The sequence below is a fragment of the Ammodytes marinus genome (genome assembly GCF_949987685.1).
Source record: "Ammodytes marinus genome assembly, chromosome: 14".
NCBI lineage: Eukaryota > Metazoa > Chordata > Actinopteri > Uranoscopiformes > Ammodytidae > Ammodytes > Ammodytes marinus.
Genome location: NC_137218.1, coordinates 22,148,984 through 22,171,835, shown reverse-complemented (window position 1 = coordinate 22,171,835; position 22,852 = coordinate 22,148,984). Strand labels below are relative to the sequence as shown.

Sequence of the window (22,852 nt, the reverse complement as noted above, 5' to 3'; positions counted from 1 at the left end):
ACAAGAGGATTCACTCTTTCCACTTCCTTTTCGATTGCACGGATTCCCACAATGAATGGACTGGAGTATTGAATGTGAACTCTATGTAACATTTTTAACTTTCTAATGTTAATATCGACCTGTAGGCTACATAAGTGAATATTTTAGAAATACAATATATTAATTAATTGTAATAGGCCTATAATGAATGTATTGTCTTCACACATGGGTATCCTATTAACCCACCAGTAACATAATAATATATAATGTCGTTTTCATTTAGTTGTTGATTTGATAGCCTTATTATACATATCAACCCTATAACTCCCAAGTTTCTAAATCTGTCTACTCTACTTCCTGAAAACTGATTTATTACCAGAGTTTATTACACACGAACTGCTCAGGCGGACAACACATTCTGGGATAGGAACTCTCTTGTCAGTATTTACTCTTTGGTTGTACATTAGTAAACGCCCCTTCTGTAATATTCGACTTTTGCTGCACACCGCTGTCTGTGACAGTCAGTTTGTGGGTACTTACCTTCCAGTGCAGTCATGGCAGATATCAGCAAAACTGAGAAGGTGCAGCTGCATGCCCCAGGCCTAGAGGAACTGCGTGGTGGTAAGGAATACAGCTTTGATATACGGTCAAAAGAGGCGCAGGCACGTTAATAAATATAGCCTAACATTAAAAACATTATTTCTGGTTGCAGTCTTACAAGCAGGTCTGGAGGGCAACTTTGCTGAAGTTCAGGTGAGTGTTGTGGATTGCCCGGATCTCACCAAAGAGCCCTTCCACTTTCCTGTCAAAGGTAAGAGCCCATCATGTGCCCTGCTGCATGCATGTTGCAACAGTGTGCACAGTTGACACACATATTTGACAAACAAACTATACACAGTAAACATCTAGACAGCAGAACATCATTAGAAGTGTCACTCTTGCATGCCCTAGCCTACCGGTACAGGTATTGGTATTCTATATACTATCTATGGTATTTACACATTGTGACACTTTGTTAACCTTTGGAATTCATTGCCCAGCAGCACTCCATCTGTGAGGTGATAGGTCAAACTGAGCTTACTGACTTGCTTACAACAGCTTCATAGCCAATACATAAAATAGGGGATTACAACAAAAAAAAACAAAGATGGATTTGAAGTGTAATTGAATTTACTTTGCACATTGTGGATTGAAACACACCGATTTAGCCGACAACACACACTTTAGCGTTGTTTAGAACATTGGAGGTGTGCCTCATCTGTGTCACCTCTGTCCTCACACTGCTGCAGGCCTGTGTGGAAACCCTCGCGTCACTGATGTCGGCGGCGTACCGTACCTGGTCCCCTTGGTTAAGAAGGACAAGGTAGCTTTTGTGAAAATACTGCATTGGCATAACTAGCCTGTGCTGAAGAGGGTTGTTATAATGTTGTCTCTTTCGCTCCTATAAGGAATACGACATGAACGCCATATCAAAGGAGCTGGAGCTGCCAGGAGCCTTCATCCTCGGAGCAGCAGGCGCTCCCTCCAGAGTTGTTGGAATGAATGCAGAGGTGAATCCCTTTATGCCACAGTTCTTAACTTAGATATCGCGATCTAGGTGTTTAAGTCTGGCTTTTTGACTGGTATAGCTCTCCTGTCGCTTTACCCCGAAGTGGAAGCCCAATATATATCAGATAAGCAGGGGCCAAAAAATAATCAAAACAAACGTTTGCTCTTTGTCAGATTGGGATCTGGAGTTTAGACTTTAGAATTGACTGGATTCTTGCAGAAGTCAATCTAAAAAATACAATGAATAAAGCACATTCTCCATAGAAGTAAGAAGGAGGAGAGCAAAGTCAATTTAGGATTTCCCCACGTTAAAGTATTTATTTATTGAAATGTAGTGAATTTGTCTATTCCAGACTCAAACATCAAACATCAAAGTAAAAGACCATAACATGCCATCATTTTTTGACGTATAACTTTAAAGAATTCCCTCTATCATCCTACCTATTGTTCCAAAAGTGGAAGATAGGCTCTCTTTATTATAACCTCTCTCATATTACACTCGTCCACACAGCTGATGCCCCTGGTTCTGACCGAGGCGGAGGGAAGGCCTGCAGTGAACAGCAGCTACTTCTCCTCCATCAATCCAGCTGATGGCCAGTGTCTACAAGAGAAATACAGCGACAAGTTCTCCGGCTGCAACTTTGGACTGCTGGGCAACCTGTACGCCTGTGAAGGGAAGCCCGGGAAGGTAATGTGTCATCGCTGATCAAACAAGATTATCAGCATTTTAAATTAAAAGGTGAAGCATGCAACAGGGGTCCTTTTCAGAAACGCTTTGTCATTCCTGCTTTTGGCAAATAATTACCTCTGGTTATATATGAACTTAAACATAATTATTTATAAGTTACACTCAACAAAAATATAAACGCAACACTTTTGTTTTTGCTCCCATTTTTCATGAGATGGACTTAAAGATCTAAAATTCATTCCAGATACACAATATTACCATTTCTCTCAAACATTGTTCACAAATCTGTCTAAATGTGTGATAGTGAGCACTTCTGCTTTGCTGAGATAATCCATCCCACCTCACAGGTGTGCCACATCAAGATGCTGATCTGACATCATGATTAGTGCACAGGTGTGCCTTAGACTGTCCACAATAAAAGGCCACTGTGAAATGTGCATTTGTTTGCTTTATTGGGGGTCTGGGAACTCAGAACCAGTCAGTATCTGGTGTGACCACCATTTGCCTCATGCAGTGCAACACATCTTCTTTGCATAGAGTTTATCAGATTGTCAATTGTGGCCTGTGGAATCTTGGTCCACTCCTCTTCAATGGCTGTGCGAAGTTGCTGGATATTAGTGGGAAGTGGTGCACGCTGTCGTATACGCCGGTCAAGCACATCCCAAACATGCTCAATGGGTGACATGTCCGGTGAGTATGCTGGCCATGCAAGAACTGGGACATTTTCAGCTTCCAAGAATTGTGTACAGATCCTTGCAACATGGGGCCGTGCATTATCTTGCTGAAACGTGAGGTGATGTTCATGGATGTATGGCACAACAATGGGCCTCAGGATCTCATCACGGTATCTCTGTGCATTCAAAATGCCATCAATAAAATGCACCTGTGTTCTTCGTCCATAACAGATGCCTGCCCATACCATAACCCCACCACCACCATGGGCCACTCGATCCACAACATTGACATCAGCAAAGCGCTCACCCACACAACGCCACACACGCTGTCTGCCATCTGCCCTGAACAATGTAAACCGAGATTCATCCGTGAAGAGAACACCTCTCCAATGTGCCAGACGCCATCGAATGTGAGCATTTGCCCACTCAAGTCTGTTACGGCGACGAGCTGGAGTCAGGTCAAGACCCCGATGAGGACGACGAGCATGCAGTTGAGCTTCCCTGAGACGGTTTCTGACAGTTTGTGCAGAAATTGTTTGGATATGCAAACCAGTTGTTTCAGCAGCTGTCTCAGTGGCTGGTCTCAGACGATCTTGGAGGTGAACCTGCTGGATGTGGAGGTCCTGGGCTGGTGTGGTTACACATGGTCTGCGGTTGTGAGGCCGGTTGGATGTACTGCCATATTCTCTGAAACGCCTTTGGAGACGGCTTATGGTGGAGAAATGAACATTCAATGCACAAGCAACAGATCTGGTTGACATTCCTGCTGTCAGCATGCCAATTGCACGCTCCCTCAATGCTTGTGGCATTTTGCTGTGAGACAAAACTGCACATTTCAGGGTGGCCTTTTATTGTGGACAGTCTAAGGCACACCTGTGCACTAATCATGATGTCAGATCAGCATCTTGATGTGGCACACCTGTGAGGTGGGATGGATTATCTCAGCAAAGCAGAAGTGCTCACTATCACACATTTAGACAGATTTGTGAACAATGTTTGAGAGAAATGGTAATATTGTGTATCTGGAATGAATTTTAGATCTTTAAGTCCATCTCATGAAAAATGGGAGCAAAAACAAAAGTGTTGCGTTTATATTTTTGTTGAGTGTAATAACCATGCTTAAGTTGTTGTTTGTGAACTTCAGCCCCATTACATGTGTGCTCCAAAGAATTTGAAAGGATAAAACATTAACTACAGGAAAGTGACTGTAAATGCTGAGCTGTCATGGCCTCTTCATGTGCATTCCACTCCAGGTCTTAGAGGTGAGAGCCAAGAAGAGGACAGGGGACATCAGTCTTGTGACGTCCTTGAGGAAGACTCTAGAAGGCCACTACCCTGACAAAAGCCTGGCCCTGGGGGGAACCTTCATCATCCAGAAAGGAAAAGCTAAAATCCACATCATGGTAAATATGGGACATGACACACAAGGCATGATTTAAAGGTAGAGTCAGCTTTTCTGGAGAATGGTTGTTGTCTAAATCAGTGAATATCTCCTCAGGATCATCCACTACTAGTTCTGCTGCACTGTGTGTGCGCTGGAAAAAAAGGCCTTCAATACACAGCCTACGCTATGTAAACAAAGAGGGCCCACCATAGCTGGCAAACTGCCCGTTTACAGAGCCTAGGCTGTGTGCACACAGTGCAAACAGGTAGCGGATCTTGAGGATATACTGTATTCAATGATTTTGAAAAAAGTGATTTTGACAACACCTTTAAAGTTACCATGCATTGACTTATTCCCTTGTGTCTGCTCATCGATAGCCGAGAGAGTTCTCCGCCTGTCCCCTCAACACTGATGATGATGTCAACAAGTGGCTGAAGCACTTTGAGGTCAGCGCCCCACTGGTCTGCCAGTCAGTGCTGGTGTCCAGAGACCCTGTGAGTAAAACAAACACACCCTCACTGCCATGAGTCGGATAACATGAGAGGAGTTTATGGTTGTAGGGCATGGTAATGTTTCTGTTCATCTGTTTGCTGTGTGTCCAGGGTTTGGACTTGCGTGTGGAGCACACCCACTGCTTCAGCCACCATGGAGAAGGAGGCCACTACTACATAGACACCACCCCTGACAGTGTGGAGTACCTGGGCTACTTTGTGCCTGCAGAGTTTGTCTACCGCATCGACAGGCCCATACAGACCCATGCAGTTGGGCGAGAATGAAAAATGAATGAGTCTGGTTTGGCACAAGGCATCTCGTGATCATCTTTATGAATCAGTTATACTGTATTTATGTACGATACAACTCCACAGAAAGTTACATTTTACAATAGAAGTGATTGGTTGGTTTACATGATTAATGACAGTCTTTGCTCTTAAATCTCAAACGATTCTAGATTTCTTATAAACAAAATTGCTGCTTTTATGTAATAAAAAAATGCAGAATTTATCTCAAGTGTTCTGGATTGTCTTGGATGTTTGTCAACTTGATGCAGCCCTAACGTGCAACACTCATTAGGCCTACTTCCATTATAGTAAATGTTGTGTATTAACATTCACTGGTGCCTGCCAACTCAATCATGTTAAAAACACATTGTGCAACAAAGATCATAGGTGACCGTTGCAGTAGTGTCTATGCACTGTTTGCACAGCTAGCACTATATTGTTTAAAGGCCCGGGCCTACATACTCCCATGGTCCACACACACACTGGTGTTTTCACTAACTGGCCCAATCAGGCCTCTGTCTATGACATTGTAAAAAAAAGTGTTCTCCCTTACACATCTCTCACAGTTGCATTTTTTGAGTTGCGGCAGACGTGTGATAAGCCAGAAGTTCAAAAACACCTACGATAAGGAGAAAGTGTAACCCACATTCTGTTTGTAAAGCTAAACATAATGTCTGTTTCAATTTTTTTTTTCCATTAGTTTTATAATACAAAACACTGAATTGTGATACACTCAGTTTAACACAGTTTAACATCATTGGGTTGGCAGATGTATCACATTTTTACATTGTTAAAATGAAAGCTTTCGATATAACAGTTTAATTAGAATTGTTTTAATGCATATGCTGTACACATTACGTGCTGTGTAGGCTACATGTGAAGCCTACGTGAATGTATAAATAATTAAAATAGCTTGGAAGTTTTTCCAACTGTTTAAGATAGTAATAATACATGCATTTTAAATGTCTCCCTGAATGTATGAGTATGGTAGCCTATTTTGCAGTTTTAATAATGAAATCAATGAAATACATGAAACTACAGTACAGAGCCCAAGTTATATTATGCATAATCAGCGCCCTCTTCTGGCCACAGCAGGTAACACACCACAATCTTTCCCACAATGCTGCTGCCGCACCAGCCCGGAAGTAAGTGGTTTATTGACAACATGGCCGCGGCGGAACTGAGCCTGGATTTGAAGAAAATTGTAATTTGACAGCGCTCTGCCGGGGCTGCGACAAGAACCCGTTTCCCACCTCGGGTCGTGTGCGGAACAGATGCATTTGAATGAAGGGACCCGCGGAACCACGGGACGGTGTCAGTGAGCCGAGGGAACGTCCAGAGTGTGAAGCTCGTCATGTCGTTTTTCAAGAGGAAAGGTGAGGGAAGCTGCAACGTCAACGGCGGCGGCTAGCAGCTAGGCGAGCCCGGTGTTGTGTCGTAGTAAGCATCGCTGTCAAACGTAGCTCATGCGGTGGAGACTGCGACCGAACGCGGGCAGAATTAGCCAAGGACAGGGAGGTGTTTCCCCGTCGGGACCATACAGTCTTTGGTTGGGACACGGTTAGCTATAAGCCGTGGCCTCTCTGTCCTCCCTGCCGTAGCTGAGCTCAGGCTAGCCTCCACATCCAACGTTCAGAGGTGTCAGCAGAATACCGCACCGACACACATCACACAACCGGCATTATGGTTGTACGGAAAGGTGTTTATGAATGTTATTAAACTCCCATGAGCTCTGCTTTCTGTTTTGGCCATCATTTGACTCAAGTGTCGAGCAGCTCATATGGCAGAAGCTAGCTTCGCCCAATATGTCCATGGCTTTACCAGTGTTTTTTGATACAGCCAGTCACAGGATGAAATATGGAAAAGGGTGTGCTTTGAACAGTATTTATAAAGAAAGTATGTGTATTTAGTCTTAATTGGGAGAAGTGTTTGACCAACGCTGAGAAGGAGGAACTGACTGAATTGGACCTCAGCAGTGTTTGTCATATACCACAACATTAGCAGGAACTTTTTCATACTGGACAGTGACACTCTTTCAGGTTAAATTCCCAACTAAAATAGGATCCATTGCATGACATTAACAGGGACTTTGTTTATCAACTTCATATCTCTTTGTCATAAATGTCCAGAGCTGATCTCCATCTGCAGTGGGCGGTTGGTGGAAATCACATCCTGCTTAGATTGTGCTGCAATTTGCTTATTATTAGCTACACGAGTGCAGTCTAATATATCAGCCTTGAAAGTCAACGTTATGGTCGTTATGAAGGCTGTATTGCTTGCATTGTACTGACATGCACATTGTGTCATCCACACACCTTTTTATATCAAGGTATAGGTGGAGTATCAGAGACACCTCGGTTTACTCCACAACAGTGCAAAATCATGACAACCTGCAGTCTCCAGTGATCATGTGAAACAGTAGTCAACTCATCTGAACATTATAACCTTCATTTAGGAGGGATGTATTATTGCAGGGATATGTTTTGGATCACAGTAGTTGTCTCTAGGTGTAGTTTATAAACTGAGTGTACTTAAAATAAGAAGATCTACGTTTCCTTACTGCCATGTCCTAGCTGGATTATGAGATTCCTTCTTCTCACTAAGCCGTGTTTCTTTAACAACACTCAAGTGCACACATGTGATGGGACACAATGGAGAGGCAGTGATTGATTGGGCAAATGGATTTTGACCGGACGTCTGCTTTTGTATATTGGAGAAATCAGCACGGTTACGCCTTCACTGTCTAAAACCGTTCCGCAGTTGGTAGTTGGTTATCCTCAAGAGTGACCTAAGTGTTTTTTTCACTCATAGTGGTCAGAGCAGCTGACACAGCAGGTCTCCAAAAAGAGGAAGTGTCAGAGAGAGTGAGCGCTTTTCTAGTGTTCTGCCTGACAGGATGTAAGGGAGGCCCATGGTTAAGGTTACACGTTTTCAATGCAGTGAAAGTTTAGCAAAGAATTTAAAGTGCTTATGTTAAATCACAATCAGCCATGTGGAAGAGTAGATTAGTCGATCCATTTTCTGCTAGTAATAACCATAGTAAAAATAGAATTGATTCTTTAAGTCGTTGCATCTTGTCCATTCAGGGCCCATTGTTGTGTTCTCTCTGATTATTTATCACAAAAGTTTTTCTTTTGTCAGCTTTCTTCACTTGTCCTTCAGTGTAATATCTTCTGCTCATATCAGGCCCGCACAACATTTTCCTCCCATCAGTCCTTGTGACATTTTTAATACTATCCCCATAGTAATGGAAGGACGCTCATTCACTCACCATAACTCTTTGTACTTGTGCTGTCAATAGAGCACCTTTTTTAAAGGCCGTCCAAAGACAGCCTTCGAGGTGCCCTGAGATCACACTCTTGAGATCAAACTTTTATGTTCAGAAATGGATTTTGTCCTGCTTATGATATGATTGCTATACCATACTTAGAACAAATACTGTACTAACTGTACTTTACTAACTAGTATACACATTAATGTCAGCAATGTATACATGCATTGCAGCAACGCATAGCTATCTGATGAATATTTACTCGGAGCAAAAGACATCTGGAGCAGTGGAGTTATTCCCACCACGTTTCACCTCAGTACTCTTAAAGATATGAATGTTGAGTCACTCTGTGGATGAGAGCTCGGCTTGCCACCATGCCTGCCGACATGCACTCATTCCGTTCTGCAGGCCACACATATTTCATTTTCTTTTATTTGACAGTCAGCCAGAGATTTGGAGCGCCTTCGAATCGCTCTCTAAACACGTGGGACCGACCAGAGCTGATAGACCAAGGTCACGCATATAAGGAAGGACTCGTGAGGCAGACGTCCTGTATGAAAGCCTTCTCAGTCCTGCTTATATACAGTAAAAATTGTATATAATGAGCAAGAATGACTCGCATATTGGAACAAGCTTCCCTATGTACGCCCCCTCTTTGAAGCAGCAGTAGCAAGGAAGCGGTTAATAATTAGTTTACTAAGCGTAGTTGTGGACGGTTGCTAGTCTAGTATCAATTTCCTGACTAGATCATTATGTAACTGGATAGTGTTTTCTTTCCGATGGCACCACACCAAGCTTTCCTTACATCACCCGTCAATAAATACAGTGTGTATGCATCTTTCCTTCGCTGCTGGTCTCGCCCTGTTATTGTGCATCTAAATGTTATCCTCTTCTCCAGTTCCAACCCTCTGCTCTCATCTTTCTCCTCACAGCCAAAAGCAAAGAACCGGAGAAAGTGACGGATGCTAAAGTCAATAGAGGTGAGTTCACGGTTCTGAAAGTGTCGCGCAATGTTGATGAATTGAAAATGTCTTTATTAATGTTGTCAATAAAGGCGGAGTCAGGCAGCAACTCTAGAGAATGCTTGTTGTCAATTTTTTTTTGGTCAAAATCAGTGAATATCTCCTCACGATCTGCTACCTGTTTATACTGTGTGTAAAAAAAAACAGTCTTAATACACAGCCTAGGTTCTGTAAACGGGCATCTTGCTAGCTACGTGGGTCCTTTGGTTTACTTACCCTAATGTACAGAACCTAGGCTTTGTGTTAACACCAGACCTTTCAGCGAACACAGAGTACATATAGTTAGTGGGTTGTGAGTAGATATTCACTGATTTTGACAAGTGAATTTGACAACAAGTGTCCAGCAGAATTGCTGACTCTTGACCACTTTGAAATGTATTACAGATGTGTGTGCTCCTAGAACTCAGATCAGCCTTTTGTAAGGAAGCGATTCAAATAAGTTTCCTCTCACTATGTTAAATCATTGCTGGCTATATTGTCTCAAGGACCAACCTTTTGACCTCAAGCTACTGAGCGAAACACAACCAGCTCCCTGTCCGACACACACTGAGCCGTCTGTCTGCTCACACCCCTGAGGCCCTCACTAACTGTGAGCTCTTTCAAGAGGCCTTCGCTTAAAAGACCTTTTCATACACACAAGTCACACTGATGTCATACATACACTCACGCTGCTCAGAGCCTTGATATCACTGTACCTTTCCTTCTTCTTCTTTGTTTTTGTTTGGCCTTAATGCGCAGTTCATGTTCTACCCCTCCCAGCCCCAGCCCCTTCCAGCCCTCACTCTCCCTCCGTCAGCCTGAGGAACCACCATGCCATCCAGGACGCGGCGGGGCCCAGCCACGTGGCCATCAACGCCATCTCCGCCAACATGGACTCCTTCGCCCGTGGCCGCACCGCCATTCTCAAGAAGCAGCCCAGTCACATGGAGGCCGCACACTTTGGAGACCTGGGTACGTGTCTGTAGATTGACTGTAGTGGTAACATGGAAAGGGCCAAGAGAACATTTGGCCGTATTCTTTTAGAGGTTATTCTGACTGAGAGATGAACTGGAAAATCAGAATTTTGGAGTTTGGAGTTTATAAGGAAGATTACGCATGTTTTATAGGTTGTCTGATGATAGTCCATGACCGCTCAGCAAGTTTGGGAGTGATAGCAGGTTGCATTCTTTCTTTTTTTGGTAACACTTTACAATAAGGGTACATTAATTAACTAGTTAGTAAATGTGTAGTTAATGCTAAGTTATCAACAGTTAGTTAAGGCTTGGTTAGGCATAAACTTAGCTAAGCATTAACAGATAAGCAGCATGGATGAAGCCAGATCATTTGGTCTTGTTTGTTTGAAATTTGGTTATATGAATTTGATATGATTTTTTTGCAGACTAAATGGTTGATTAACTCATTTCAGCCCTTTTGAAATATAGCAATTTTAGATGTACTGAAACCAAATATGTTCAACAGGGAAAAGGTGAATATTGTTATTGAAAAGACAGAAGTTTGTACATCATTTTAAATAAAGAATGTTTGTACAGTCTGCCAAATTATTAATAAATAAATAATCTAATTTAAAAATGATCTAAAAAGTGACAAACTCTTAGGAACTATGAACTTTACAAGGTTTCTTTATGACTTCCTGTTAAGGGGGTTCATTATGTTTCTCTTTAGTATTGTGCAGCCGCAGCGTGTGCCTGAGTGTGAGTCTTGCCTCACTGAGATGGCTGAAACACTTCACTGTCTTGTGCAAGTGTTAAACACACCCCTTTAATAATCCCGTCACGCGTGAGGCACTCGCTGGACTTCATGCATTACTATTTACGAGCAGCCACGCATTCCATAGCCTGTCTGGAACAGCTCCAGCCATCTTTTCACGTGAAGGAACTGCTCCTCCCTTTTATCAGAAGCGCTCTATAATTAGATGTCTAGTATTCGCTCTGGTAACCTAACGTGAGGGCGCTGAATAGTTGTTGTGGGTTAACATGTTGAATGACAGCAGTGAGTGATGGGAACTGTACAAGCAGGGCGTCTAGAGAAAAGCTGGGTGTGAGTCAGACAGAGAGAGGTGGAGGAACCTGTGGCGCAGAAACTATAGAGAGACAGAGGAAGGAAGAGAGAGAGAGAGGGAGGGAGGGAGGATTAATAGAGGCACACTGGGTTAGGTTCAATAGCAGTTGGTAGGCAGCATGGCAGTTCAACTTAAGAGCTGAGACTGAGAGCCATAGTAGAGCTAGCTAGTAGGACTTAAAGGTGGAGTCAGTGATTGTGGAGAATGTTTGTTGTCAAAATAACCTTTTTGTCAAAATCAGTGAAGATCTCCTCATGATCCGCTACATTTCCCTACCCTTTGGGTTGATCCAGTGTGTATACACAGTCTAGGTTCTGTAAACGTGCATGTTGCTAGCTAGGGCGGGCCCCTTTTTGTTTACATTCCCTTTGTTTACATACCTGTTTCCAGAGCCTAGGCTGTTTCTCAGCACACACACACACACACACACACACACACACACACACACACACACACACACACACACACACACACACACACACACACACACACACACACACAGAGTATGGACAGAAAGTGGATCGTGAGGAGATTATTCACTGATTCTGACAAAGTGATTTTGATAACAAGCGTTCTTCAGAATCGCAGACTGCACCTTTAAACCCTCATCTTTACAGGTCAGTTGGCTGTTCACACAATTTCCCTGTCTCTTTTGTTAGTTATTGTAAGAACAAAGAGCAGATGGGTTGGGGATTATTATAACAGACAGACTGGCTCTAAAAACATATGCAAATGTTTTTTGCTGCACTTTTGAACAGATTTCAGTATAAACGTGGGCTCTACTGTGTAAAGAGGCTGATTGATATGCCGCTCTTACTGGGTGACACATCTTGAAGCATTATTTTGCTATCAAAGTGCAAACATAACAGCACAGAGCCTCAGCCCACACTTCAGTCTAAGAGCAGATGATGTACTCTGATTCATATACATAATTCCTATAAACTCCTTTGTTTATTTTGTTTTCCGGTAATGTGTGTGGGATTGTGTTTGCAGTCGCCTAGGATAGTGGACGTCATTCAAACAGGCTCTACTTGAGACATCTTGAAGTCAAATAAAATGGCATCCAGACAGGAATCAGATTGTTTTTTTTCAGTGTTTAGACGCAGCTGTGTTTTGGCTGTCAGAGGTCACTGTGGGAGCCGTCGCTGACCACTTCATACGGTCATCAATGACAGGCAGGACAGGACACACAGATGCTGTTGGCGTGCCATTCTGAATAGTTTGTCTGGGTTAAATCATCTGTGAAATTGCATAGTGGAAGGGCCACCTTTAGACAGACGGAGAGCTGGAAATTCAACAAGGCTTCAAAACAAATATCCAGGAGTTTGAATTCGGCTCACGTCAGGTTTCAGTCTGGACAGAATATTAGTTTGAAACAGGAGAACTGTACGAATAAAATCCACTTTTTTATATTTCACTTCATGCTGTCTAAAACGTAAAAAAAACGTTTTCTTAAAGGTGGAGTCCGCCATTCTGGAGAACGTTTTCTTGTCAAAATCATTTTCTGTCCAAATCATTGAATATCTCCTCACGATCAGCTGCCTGTCTGTGTGTGTCACTGCTGTGTGGACTGTGCACTCAAACAAAATCTGGTGTTAATACACAGCCTAAGGCCCTATAAACAGGCATGTAAAAATGTATTTGTAAGCAGAGGGGGCCCACTGTAGCGAGCAACTTGCCCGTTTACAGAGCCTATAGGCTAATTAAAAAAATAATCTGTTTACCTAAGAACACTGTTTATGTCAAATGTGTCTTTTGCAGCCTATTTCTACCTCAGCTAACTTGATATCTTTATTACATTTGGTTGCAGGTCACTCCAGTGTGAACTACCTGCCCTATCAGAACTCAGAGACCCGCTCTCGGCTGTCTAAGACAGTGGAACATGTCTTACGGGACAACCTGGCCATACCGCACTACATGCATTTCACGGAGCGACGGGGCGCAGACCACCTGGTGCGCTTCTGTCTGGAGGCGGAGAGTTTCCGCTCCAGCAGCTGGTCCAGGATCAGAGCGCACAGCCTGAACTCTGTCAAACACAGCACATTGGCTGAGCCCGTGCCAGCCTCCCCGGGACACTCAGAGCCCCAGGGGATCGCCCCACACACACCGACTCACAACAACGCCCTGGGCCGGGACACTAGCAGTAACCAAGGCCCCACCGTGCAGTCAGAGCAGCTGGACTCCTCCTCTTCCTCCAGCACTGAGCCAGGCCTCAGACCCAGCACCCCCAGAGCAGACACCCCCACTAAGCAGCCCCCCTCCAGGACAGGCACCCCCTACAAGCTGCAGTCCAACAGCACCCAGCGAGAGCTCAACGACAAACTCATGAAAAGTGAGTCCCCTTTCAACATTGTTCCGCTTTTAATTTTAAGTTTATATTGTTCTCATACTCAAAGGGATTCTGCTGTTAGATTTATTCAGGATGATTATAAAGTTATTCAAGTAATTTCATTGATCACACTTGTGGTGAATACATCACCTTATTTAAAGAGGACCTATTATACTACTTTTCTGGTCTTAATTTCTTGTTTTACACTGCTATAGAGCAACCTGACACGAATCACATCACAAAAAACTATGTAGATTTTCGGGAAGCTCTTTCTCTTATTTTGGCGATCCAGCACGTCCTGTTAACACTTGAGTGTGTGTGCTTCGGCAATCTCCGCTCCCTCCGCCTGTGCATCGGCCATCTCCGCTACCCCCCCCCCCCCTCCTGCAAACCCCACTCCGTTGTGATTGGTTACCTTCCTTCCGGAACACTTTCAGTGGCGGGAAGCGCGAGCATGGACCTATAAGGGCGCGAGGCAGACGCGAACAGGGAAGTGACAGCATTACCATACATGGAAACATCCGCGTGGTCACGTCACAAATTTTTATGCGACGTCACAAATTATGAAAGGGTAGACCGCTTTGAAGACGTGACTTCTCGACTGGCTAGAATAGTGTTTAGTGCTCTGCACAGACACCCCAGACGGTCAGCAGGGAATACGTCGAAATGCATGTAAGTCATTATTTGATAATTTAGTATGGTTAAGCATGACTATGAATCATCATAACAACGTTTATAGGTCATAAAAGTCAAAAAGCATCATAGGTCCTCTTTAATAACTGGAAATGTATCATGATAGGAAACTTCCTATTGATTGACTTAAAGCTAAAGTAAGATACATCTGGGGACCAGCTCTCTAAACAAGGAAGTATGTGACTGAGTGAGTGAGTGATGAAGTTACACCATTGGTTGTTCATGTGTTGGAGGTCCCCATTAGCTATTTAACAGTAGGTGCAAACGTTGGTTTTGTACTGTAACTCCAGATTGATGGAATATATGTGCAGTCCTGTAAACTGTCAGTCCCAATGGTTCACTTAACAGGAGAAGGCTGACACAAGACTGAAGTGGGGCCCATGTAGTAAGTGGGCGTAGGCTAAAGGTTTTTAGTGCTGCAAGGGATGAACCCACTAGTGACAGCCTCTGAGGGCTCCCAGAAACAGCTTTTGCTTTGGGGCTCAAACCTCAAACATTACAGGATTGTACCTATAATCTGGAGTTGCAATGTTCAATTTATTTACTCTTTCGTATTTACTATTGGGATAAAGAACAGGCATGTTTGGTCCATGCCCTGTGGGTCTGTCTGGTACCCAGAAAGAAGCACACACACACACACACACACACACGCACATACACTCACTTCAGTAGAAATCAATACCCAGTTCTTCAAAACCTGATATTCACCACAAGAGAATCAAACTGGAAAACAGCATCAAACCTAATGCTGTGAGAACAGAGACAGTGTTGTAACAGTCCTTCATAGAGCTGAATAGGAGAGAACACAGGGGGGGGTAGAGCGCAGTGTTAAAGCAGCCTGAATTACAATCACTGTGTCTAACAAAACACTTAATACAGAGTGAGTCATAGAAAAAAACATGCAACGTCCCGCTGTTAGAAATAAATGAAAGAGCAGGGGAGGTTAATAGATCATTGAAACAGTAAAGGGCTCTGTGCAGGTAAATACACCACCACACATTCAATTGAGGCAGTTTACTTTTGTGTGACTCTATAATTAAATTTTTAATGAAAATGTTGCTTATGTCAACCTTTTTAAAGTTCATCTTAATGAATTAAGAATTGAGTCTTTTTAGTATAGAATCCCATCTTTGTGCCTTCATGGTCTTGCTGAGCAGCAGCAGAAAGATAGTCATTTTGTGTCACTAAAGACACACTTCAGAAGATATCCTGAAGCTTCAAATTATCTTCAGATGAATTCTAAGTCATTTTTTGCACAAAACAAGGCCTGTGAACTATGACTGTTACATAGGGGTCTGACAATACTGTTTTAAGATGATTTTTTTCTATCTCATCCTTGGAAATACTCTTTCATTCCCATACACTAGGGAAGGAATCATTTTTCCTCTGGTTCTCTCAGTGTCTCTGGATGATCAGCTATTTCTCTGTGTGTTTTGCAGGTATAGAGAAAGATGCAGTCACCATCTTCACCAAGTACATCTCCCCAGACGCTGTGAGGCCCATCCCCATCACAGAGCAGATCAGAAACGACATAGTTGGTACGATATTGACTTTGAATATAGAAGTTCACTGCATATTTAACTAAAAAAAAAAATCAGGCACAGTATTAAATGGTGTTAAGTGTGTACAAAGTGTAAGTCATCCATTTTACAATACATTCTCTGTTGCAATAACGTTCCCCCCTTTCCTCTGTGTAGCTAAGATATGTGGAGAAGATGGCATGGTGGACCCAAACTGCTTTGTCATCGCACAGTCGGTGATCTTCACCGTCTTGGAACAACAGTGAGTTCCTGTTTATTTATTTTCCATAAGAGTTAATAGTGAAACGGCTGCCTTGACACTCCAGTTAAAGTGCAACTTGTGTCCTTGGTCCTTTCCCCTCCTTGACATCCACAGTTCACAGCGGCCTGTATTCACCTCCCACTTGCTCTTTGCTTTCCAGGCACTTTACTGAATACCTGCGGAGCCACCATTTCTGTAAATACCAGATTGAAGTGTTGACTAGTGGCTCTGTGTTCCTAGCAGACATCTTGTTCTGTGAGTCGGCTCTCTTCTACTTCTCTGAGGTGAGTGGCTCCCGAAAGACCATTTAGTTGAGAGGTAGTTGTATCGTCACAAACACATTTTCACACCGGTGCTGTCCAATCGTCAAAACAGCAATAAACTAAGGACAGATCAAGTATATATAAAAACACACACAAAAACACTTTCGGTGCTCCCTTTTATAATCACCCAACCTACTGATATGATGTAAAGGTGACTAGAACACCAGAACAGCAGTAGCAGTAGGGTTTCTATGTCAGTTTACACAGTTACATAAAGTAAACAAAAACCCGCTGTGACTTTCAGTTGACTTGCATTGTACTCTCTATCTGCAGTACATGGAAAAGGAGGAGGCAATGAATGTATTGCAGTTCTGGCTGGCGGCGGACAACTTCCAGAACCAGCTAGCAGCTAAAAAGGGCCAGTACGATGGCCAGGAGGCTCAGAACGATGCCATGATCCTCTACGACAAGTAGGTCTTTGCTCAGCTTCTCTGCAATCCACTTGAGCTCCTAAAACACCCTTATGTTAAAAGGATGTTTTGACTTTATAATTGAATTTTCCATTATGTTAAAAGCATTATTTTTAGTAACTCTAGTTTCACGTTAGTTTAAGGTGGAGTCAGTGATTTGTGAGAATGCTTGTTGTCAAAATCACTTTGTCAGAATCGGTGACTATCTCCTCACGATCTGCTACCTGTACATGTGTGTGTGTGTGCTGAAAAACAAATCTGGTGTAAATGCACAGCCCAGAGGCTCTGTAAACTAGTATGTAAACAAAGGGGGCCCAACATAGCTACCATGCCTGTTTTCAGAGCCTAGGCTATGTATTAACACTGGATTTTTTTTTCCAGGTCACACACAGTACAAACAGGTAGCAGATCATGAGGAGAGGAGATATTCACTGATTTTGACAAAGTGATTTTGGTTGCTCTTTTCCCTTTCCTCTATGCCCTGTTTCCAGACATTGCCCCTAATCTGACCCCAGTCATTCATTGCTCTTATTTCCCCTCCAGGTATTTCTCCCTCCAGGCCACCAACCCTCTGGGCTTCGGCGACTCTGTGCGGATGGAGATCGAGTCCAACATCTGCAGAGAGGGAGGGCCTCTCCCCGACTGCTTCACCACTCCACTCAGACAGGCCTGGACCACCATGGAGAAGGTCAGACCCTCACACAGACACACACTTAGAATGGATCATCATATTATCATCATATCATTATCTTTATTTGGAGTCACATTTGTATTTATGATTGTACAGTTTGCAATCATCATTGACGCAATCTATATAGTGATTAATCTTTTTTTTATTTTTTAACAACACTAACAAAAGCACAATGGGTGTTTTTCTGTTTCAAAAGAAAGAAAAATACAGCAGCAAAAATATCAAACAATTTCGGACAAAGGGAAGCCGTTTCTGGAATATATATCTCTTTCACTTTTACCAACTTTCCTCAAATTTACCCTCCTTAAGCCTCATGAAAAAAGTGATTCATTTTATTACAAATATGTCATAGATAATATCGCACCAATCTTCTAGTGATGGGATGTCAGGTTTAAGCTCTTTCCTTGTAATTGCTTTCCTAGCAGCTATGATAAGTATTCCAAAAAGGTGTTACGATTTTAAATGTGTGGATGTTGAGTGAAGAAAACCAAATAGGAGTTTGTTCCAATTACAAAATGATTTCTGTCTCAAATGGCTCATCATATTCATAATGAGTCGTCACTTGTTGTTCTTTAACTATGTAGGGAAATGGGAAATGCTCAGATATGTAAAATGAAAGCACCCTAAAACATAGAAATATAAAACCTTGAATTACTTTGCGTTGCCTTTGAGTACTATATTAAGATATATTTTTAAATCATCTGCTTGAACTGTTGAATTTAATAAGTTAGTTAAGAATTTGTTATACTGTAATACAGCATGGACAAACACAGCTGTATTAAATGAATGAAATGAAAGCTGAACAGAGTTGTTAGCCCATAAAGGTCAACAGGAAAACCTTTTGTAAGCTATGGCTGGAGGAATCTACGGGGAGGCTCGTTATTGTTTCTAACAGAGTTCCCCGTGTTTTTGCATTGACTCAGGTCTACATGCCCGGCTTCCTGTCTAGCAACCTTTACTACAAATACCTGAGCGACCTCATCAACTCTGTGCGGGCGGACGAGTTTGTGAATGTCAACAGTGCGGGTCAGGGCGGGCCGGCAGACAACGACCGCTCAAGTTCAAATGCCGGGGAGAGCTCTCAGAGTCAGGTAACACCCTCCCTCCCAGACCTTAACCCACATCTACAGCCCCTCTGGCAATGTCCCCCTCTGTCTGCTGACATTTAGACCCGCTCCAACCTCCATGGCAAGGCATTTCTGTTAATGCCAAAGGGTTGGTAATCATTCCCATTGTTAAGTTGTCTCCATAGGAAAAACCCACATAAAAAAAAAAAAAAAACTATTGAACCCGCAATGCTGCCGAACATTGATGCTAATTCATGGTGTCTTTACTACATCAGGGTGCCAGGAAGGCAGCGATCAAGATCTTGAAGAACTTTGACGAGGCCATCACGGTGGACGCTGCCAGTCTGGACCCTGAGACCTTGTACCAGCGGCCGTACGCTGGGTGAGTGTTGTGTGTCTTATGCTCCTTAACCCTTAAAATGGCTACCGAAAAGTCACAAGGTAAGTAGAGATTATGGAATTCCCCTCGTGGAATGAATGGAGAACAGGGGCTACTTGAAGAATGTATTGATTGGATTTAAAAAAATATATATATATATTTGGAACATGTAAAACGAATGTAAAGAGTATACAGTTTGAGATTTGTAAAAGACGGGTTCAACTGGCTGCTTCTGTATTTCAAATCCTCTTTTCCAATGTACTTCTCCAATATTTGCTGTTATCTCATTTATTTTTTGGCAACTTCCCTCAACTTACAGATATGTATATGCAATATTTTTTATGTCATACAATATGTGCTCATGTCTGTTTTATTTTGATAGACTCCCCCTTCCCCCCCATTAAAATCCTATACAAAAATAATTAAAGAAAATGCTTTTGAAAGTCAAAGCTTTAGTCTAGTTAGTTTAGATTTCCACTCCATTGAAATAGAATTTATTGAATGGTGTTTTGAATGTTCTGTGTGCCTCAGGCTCAGTTTTGTCCCATTTATTTCTTCCCTCTGACTGCTGTCCTTACCCGTCTCCTCTCTTCTGTCCTCTCAGAAAGATGACGTTTGGGAAGGTGAATGAGTTGGGCCAGTTTATCAGGGAGGCTGAGCCAGAGCCGGACGTGAAGAAATCCAAAGGCATGATGATACGCCCACACTTGTCTCTCTGTCTTTCCTCCACTTGTTCTGCTCTCTCTCTCACACACACACACAAACACACACACACATTATTTCCTTTCAGTCCTTGCCCCTCACTTTCTCATGTTTTATCTCACTCCTCCTGGCAGTGAAATACATCCACACTCTGCCCACCCATATAAACCTTATCTAGTGGCTGCTCCCATTCTCCTCACGGCTCATAAGCCTTCTGAAATATTTAAGAACATTCCCTTTAGGGGAAGAAAAACAGCCTTTACTGCTCTTTAAAACCTAACATCATACAAAGTCTTTATTTATCACCTCTAAGAGGGCTTTTCTCTTTGAATACAATAGAGCAACCAGAATGTTCTGCCACAACATTAGTCCAAAGGTCAACCCTTATTCATAAGTGATAACTTCCTGCTGATAAAGTATTAGTTACATTCTGTATCGCAGAGTCTAATAAAGCCCTGGATGCTAAAATGTCTGGGTGAACAGTAGAATTATAATAATAGTTTATTGGTTTTGATGAAGACACTGCAGTTTGGGATGTGGGCTAACTGATGCAGTCTCACTCATCTTCCCCTCCCCTCTCCTCTCCTCTCATCCAGGTTCCATGTTTTCTCAAGCCATGAAGAAATGGGTCCAAGGCAACTCGGATGAGGTGAGGCCCTGAGATGTGAGCATATGAATAAATGATTCAGTGGTCTGAGGCTCATAGCAAGGCTCTGAAACCCACTCTGTCACATCAGTCCATCACGTATTAAACATGGAGTCGGCACCATCGAGAACGCTTGTTTTTTTTCCCCTTCAGAATCAGTAAATATCTCCTTATGATCTGCACCATGCATGTACTGTGTGTGCAGTGAACAAATAAAAGCTGATGTTGAAACACTGTGTAGTGGATTTAAATGGCCTAGGCTCTGTAAACTGCTACATAAACAGAGGGTATCTAAACAATGGGGCCCACTGTAGCTAGCGACAGGCTGTGTATTTACACTTTTTTTTCTTCAACGCACACACAAGGAGAGGATCGTGAGAAGATATTCACACATTTTGACAAATAGTATTTTTTTCGACAACAAGTATTCTGCAGGATCTAAAGAATCTGGTAAAAAGTCTGTGCCGGTGAGTTCAAGTGATTTTGTTTTTTGTGCTTGTGTCCCAGGCTCAGGAAGAGATGGCATGGCAGATCGCCAAGATGATTGTCAACGACGTCGTCCACCAGTCAGGTCAAGACAGCCCCGGCAGGTCCACCAAGGTACGAGCTCCCTCACTCTCCGTCCTGTGTGCTAGTGTGATGTGTGGAGTGGCTTCAGCTCTTCTCTAAGTGTTTTTTTTTTCATTTATCTGCCTGCAGTTATGACCCCACCACGGCACCAAAGGACCGTCACTCCATGCAGACGCTGGCCCGAGCCAGTGACAAAACTGTACACAGGGTTCACCCTACAATGAACTGCATTACTCTGCCAACGAACAAGGCATTTTATCCTCTCCCCAACCGCCGTGTGTATGTATGTGTGTGTGGCTGTGAGTGGCTTGGATGAGTGATTGTTCACGCGTAGGCTAATGGGCAAAGTTGACGTACATCATTGTTCCAATCTTCCGACTCCATAACACTATAAAGGTACACGTGTAGTCGCCAAAATACAGCAAAGCAAAGCCTGGCACTTGCATAAGGCCGTGGAAGTGGCTCCCGATGAGGTAATCGTTCAACATGATGCTACTGGAAGAAGAATGAAGAAGCGGCCAACGTCAGTCTTATCTCGGACCTTACGGAGGATGTGACAAAGACTTGAATTCCCCATCACTCCATGATGACACACCTCCCCACACCTTTTATAACCATTCCTTGTTTTTAGATGTGATCCTTCTCTTAAGGGTCGGCCACGTAAGGCTTTAAGTAGATGAAAGTCAGCGGTGTTAAGTCTCTGCATACGCTTCCCGCTGACTCCTGCCTGGAGTAGTTTTGTCTGCTGTCCTACCGTGGCTGTTTTACGTACTGTAGAACAAATGGAAATGTGACAATGAAACAGAGGAGTTCTTGAAATAAGGCGTCGCCCCATTCTAGATGAATCTCCTGGCACCTTTACAGATAGTAGAAGAAGAAGAAAGACTCCTCTAATGAACTTAAATGCTCCAGTTGTGTTGGGAAAACTCCAAACTCCATGTCCTAAATGTTCTACATATATGTAGATATACCTACATATCTATATGTATGTAGATTTCTGGTTTACCCCATATATAAATGTTAGTCCTTTTTTATGGTGATCGCTGTTTTATTTTAATTTTTTTATGCATCACTGAAACCAACGTCAGTGATGACAGGACTGTTCAACTGGAAAGTGTGCTCAGTGTAATAAACTTTTTTTATTTGATTAGTTTTGAGCCTTACCATGATGTGGAAACAAACCAGAAAAGACTCTTGGTACTATGTACCACCAATGTTTTCTGACATGTACGTGTACTTAATCTATAATATATTTAAATTGTGTTTGATTTAAATACATATATTATGAAATGTTATGCCTTCGTCTGTCCTGTTTTTTATTTGTTTTACATTTTAGTGTAGGTCGTGGTTATTTTGATACAGAAAGTTGATACAAACTTGATTGATTAATCAGGTTCAAATTGGTAATATAATAAGAATGTGGGAAAAGTTGATACGCCCAGTGCAAACAGCTTCATGGTGGGCTTTTATCACCTTTGACCAGGTGGGGGCAGTGTTGGCTGTATAACTATGTTAGGGTAAAACTAGAAAAAAACTGATGACACACTATATTATTTCAGACATAACAATAAGTGTGTCTACATTTTCTATCTAAGGCCACTCTTGCTTACTTTACACAAGTTATAATCGACAAATTGTAAATGGCACTTTAAACCAAAGGGCTCCAAGGTCATTGTAGGTACAGTTCGAAGTATTTCAAATAATCAACAATTCATTAGCTAGCTCTCACTGTAGTAGTAACCTCTCGCTGTGCTAGGTAGTCCAGACCGAAGTGCAGTGTAGGCATAACATATTTTTGAGTAACCTATTGTTAGAAATAAATATGTTTAATTAATATTTCATAATTAATTAATTAA

At 42.6% G+C, this 22,852-nt stretch overlaps 2 protein-coding genes across 3 annotated transcripts; both read left to right on the top strand.

The window, feature by feature from the left end:
• Window positions 1-485: 485 nt before the first annotated feature.
• On the top strand, window positions 486-5,240 carry cUnh11orf54 (chromosome Un C11orf54 homolog). Its single transcript, XM_080040556.1, has 8 exons — window positions 486-600; window positions 692-790; window positions 1,269-1,342; window positions 1,428-1,529; window positions 2,039-2,215; window positions 4,143-4,292; window positions 4,651-4,767; window positions 4,876-5,240. Exons 1-8 carry the CDS (start codon window positions 534-536, stop codon window positions 5,047-5,049), a joined length of 960 nt encoding a protein of 319 aa, XP_079896682.1. The 5' UTR covers window positions 486-533; the 3' UTR covers window positions 5,050-5,240.
• Window positions 5,241-6,230: 990 nt separating this feature from the next.
• Window positions 6,231-22,222, top strand: akap10 (A kinase (PRKA) anchor protein 10). Of its 2 annotated transcripts, XM_080040484.1 has the most exons (15): window positions 6,231-6,428; window positions 9,256-9,303; window positions 10,105-10,296; window positions 13,215-13,736; window positions 15,866-15,964; window positions 16,124-16,208; window positions 16,369-16,492; window positions 16,805-16,941; window positions 17,485-17,629; window positions 18,556-18,723; window positions 18,975-19,081; window positions 19,683-19,765; window positions 20,377-20,429; window positions 20,934-21,026; window positions 21,126-22,222. In XM_080040484.1, exons 1-15 carry the CDS (start codon window positions 6,407-6,409, stop codon window positions 21,129-21,131), a joined length of 1,884 nt encoding a protein of 627 aa, XP_079896610.1. In that variant the 5' UTR covers window positions 6,231-6,406; the 3' UTR covers window positions 21,132-22,222. The 2 variants fall into 2 exon arrangements, with proteins under 2 accessions (XP_079896610.1, XP_079896611.1); XM_080040485.1 differs by lacking the exon at window positions 21,126-22,222 and having other exon boundaries at window positions 20,377-20,444; window positions 20,934-21,014.
• Window positions 22,223-22,852: the final 630 nt, after the last annotated feature.

Bases quoted from the DNA above. Each gene is read 5' to 3' on its own strand.
- cUnh11orf54 (XM_080040556.1), top strand. From the start codon at position 534: ATGGCAGATATCAGCAAAACTGAGAAGGTGCAGCTGCATGCCCCAGGC. The intron at 791-1,268 runs GTAAGAGCCCAT...ACACTGCTGCAG, and splicing joins CTTCCACTTTCCTGTCAAAG to GCCTGTGTGGAAACCCTCGC. The intron at 2,216-4,142 runs GTAATGTGTCAT...ATTCCACTCCAG, and splicing joins GTGAAGGGAAGCCCGGGAAG to GTCTTAGAGGTGAGAGCCAA.
- akap10 (XM_080040484.1), top strand. From the start codon at position 6,407: ATGTCGTTTTTCAAGAGGAAAG. The intron at 6,429-9,255 runs GTGAGGGAAGCT...TTCTCCTCACAG, and splicing joins GTCGTTTTTCAAGAGGAAAG to CCAAAAGCAAAGAACCGGAG. The intron at 17,630-18,555 runs GTCAGACCCTCA...GCATTGACTCAG, and splicing joins CCTGGACCACCATGGAGAAG to GTCTACATGCCCGGCTTCCT.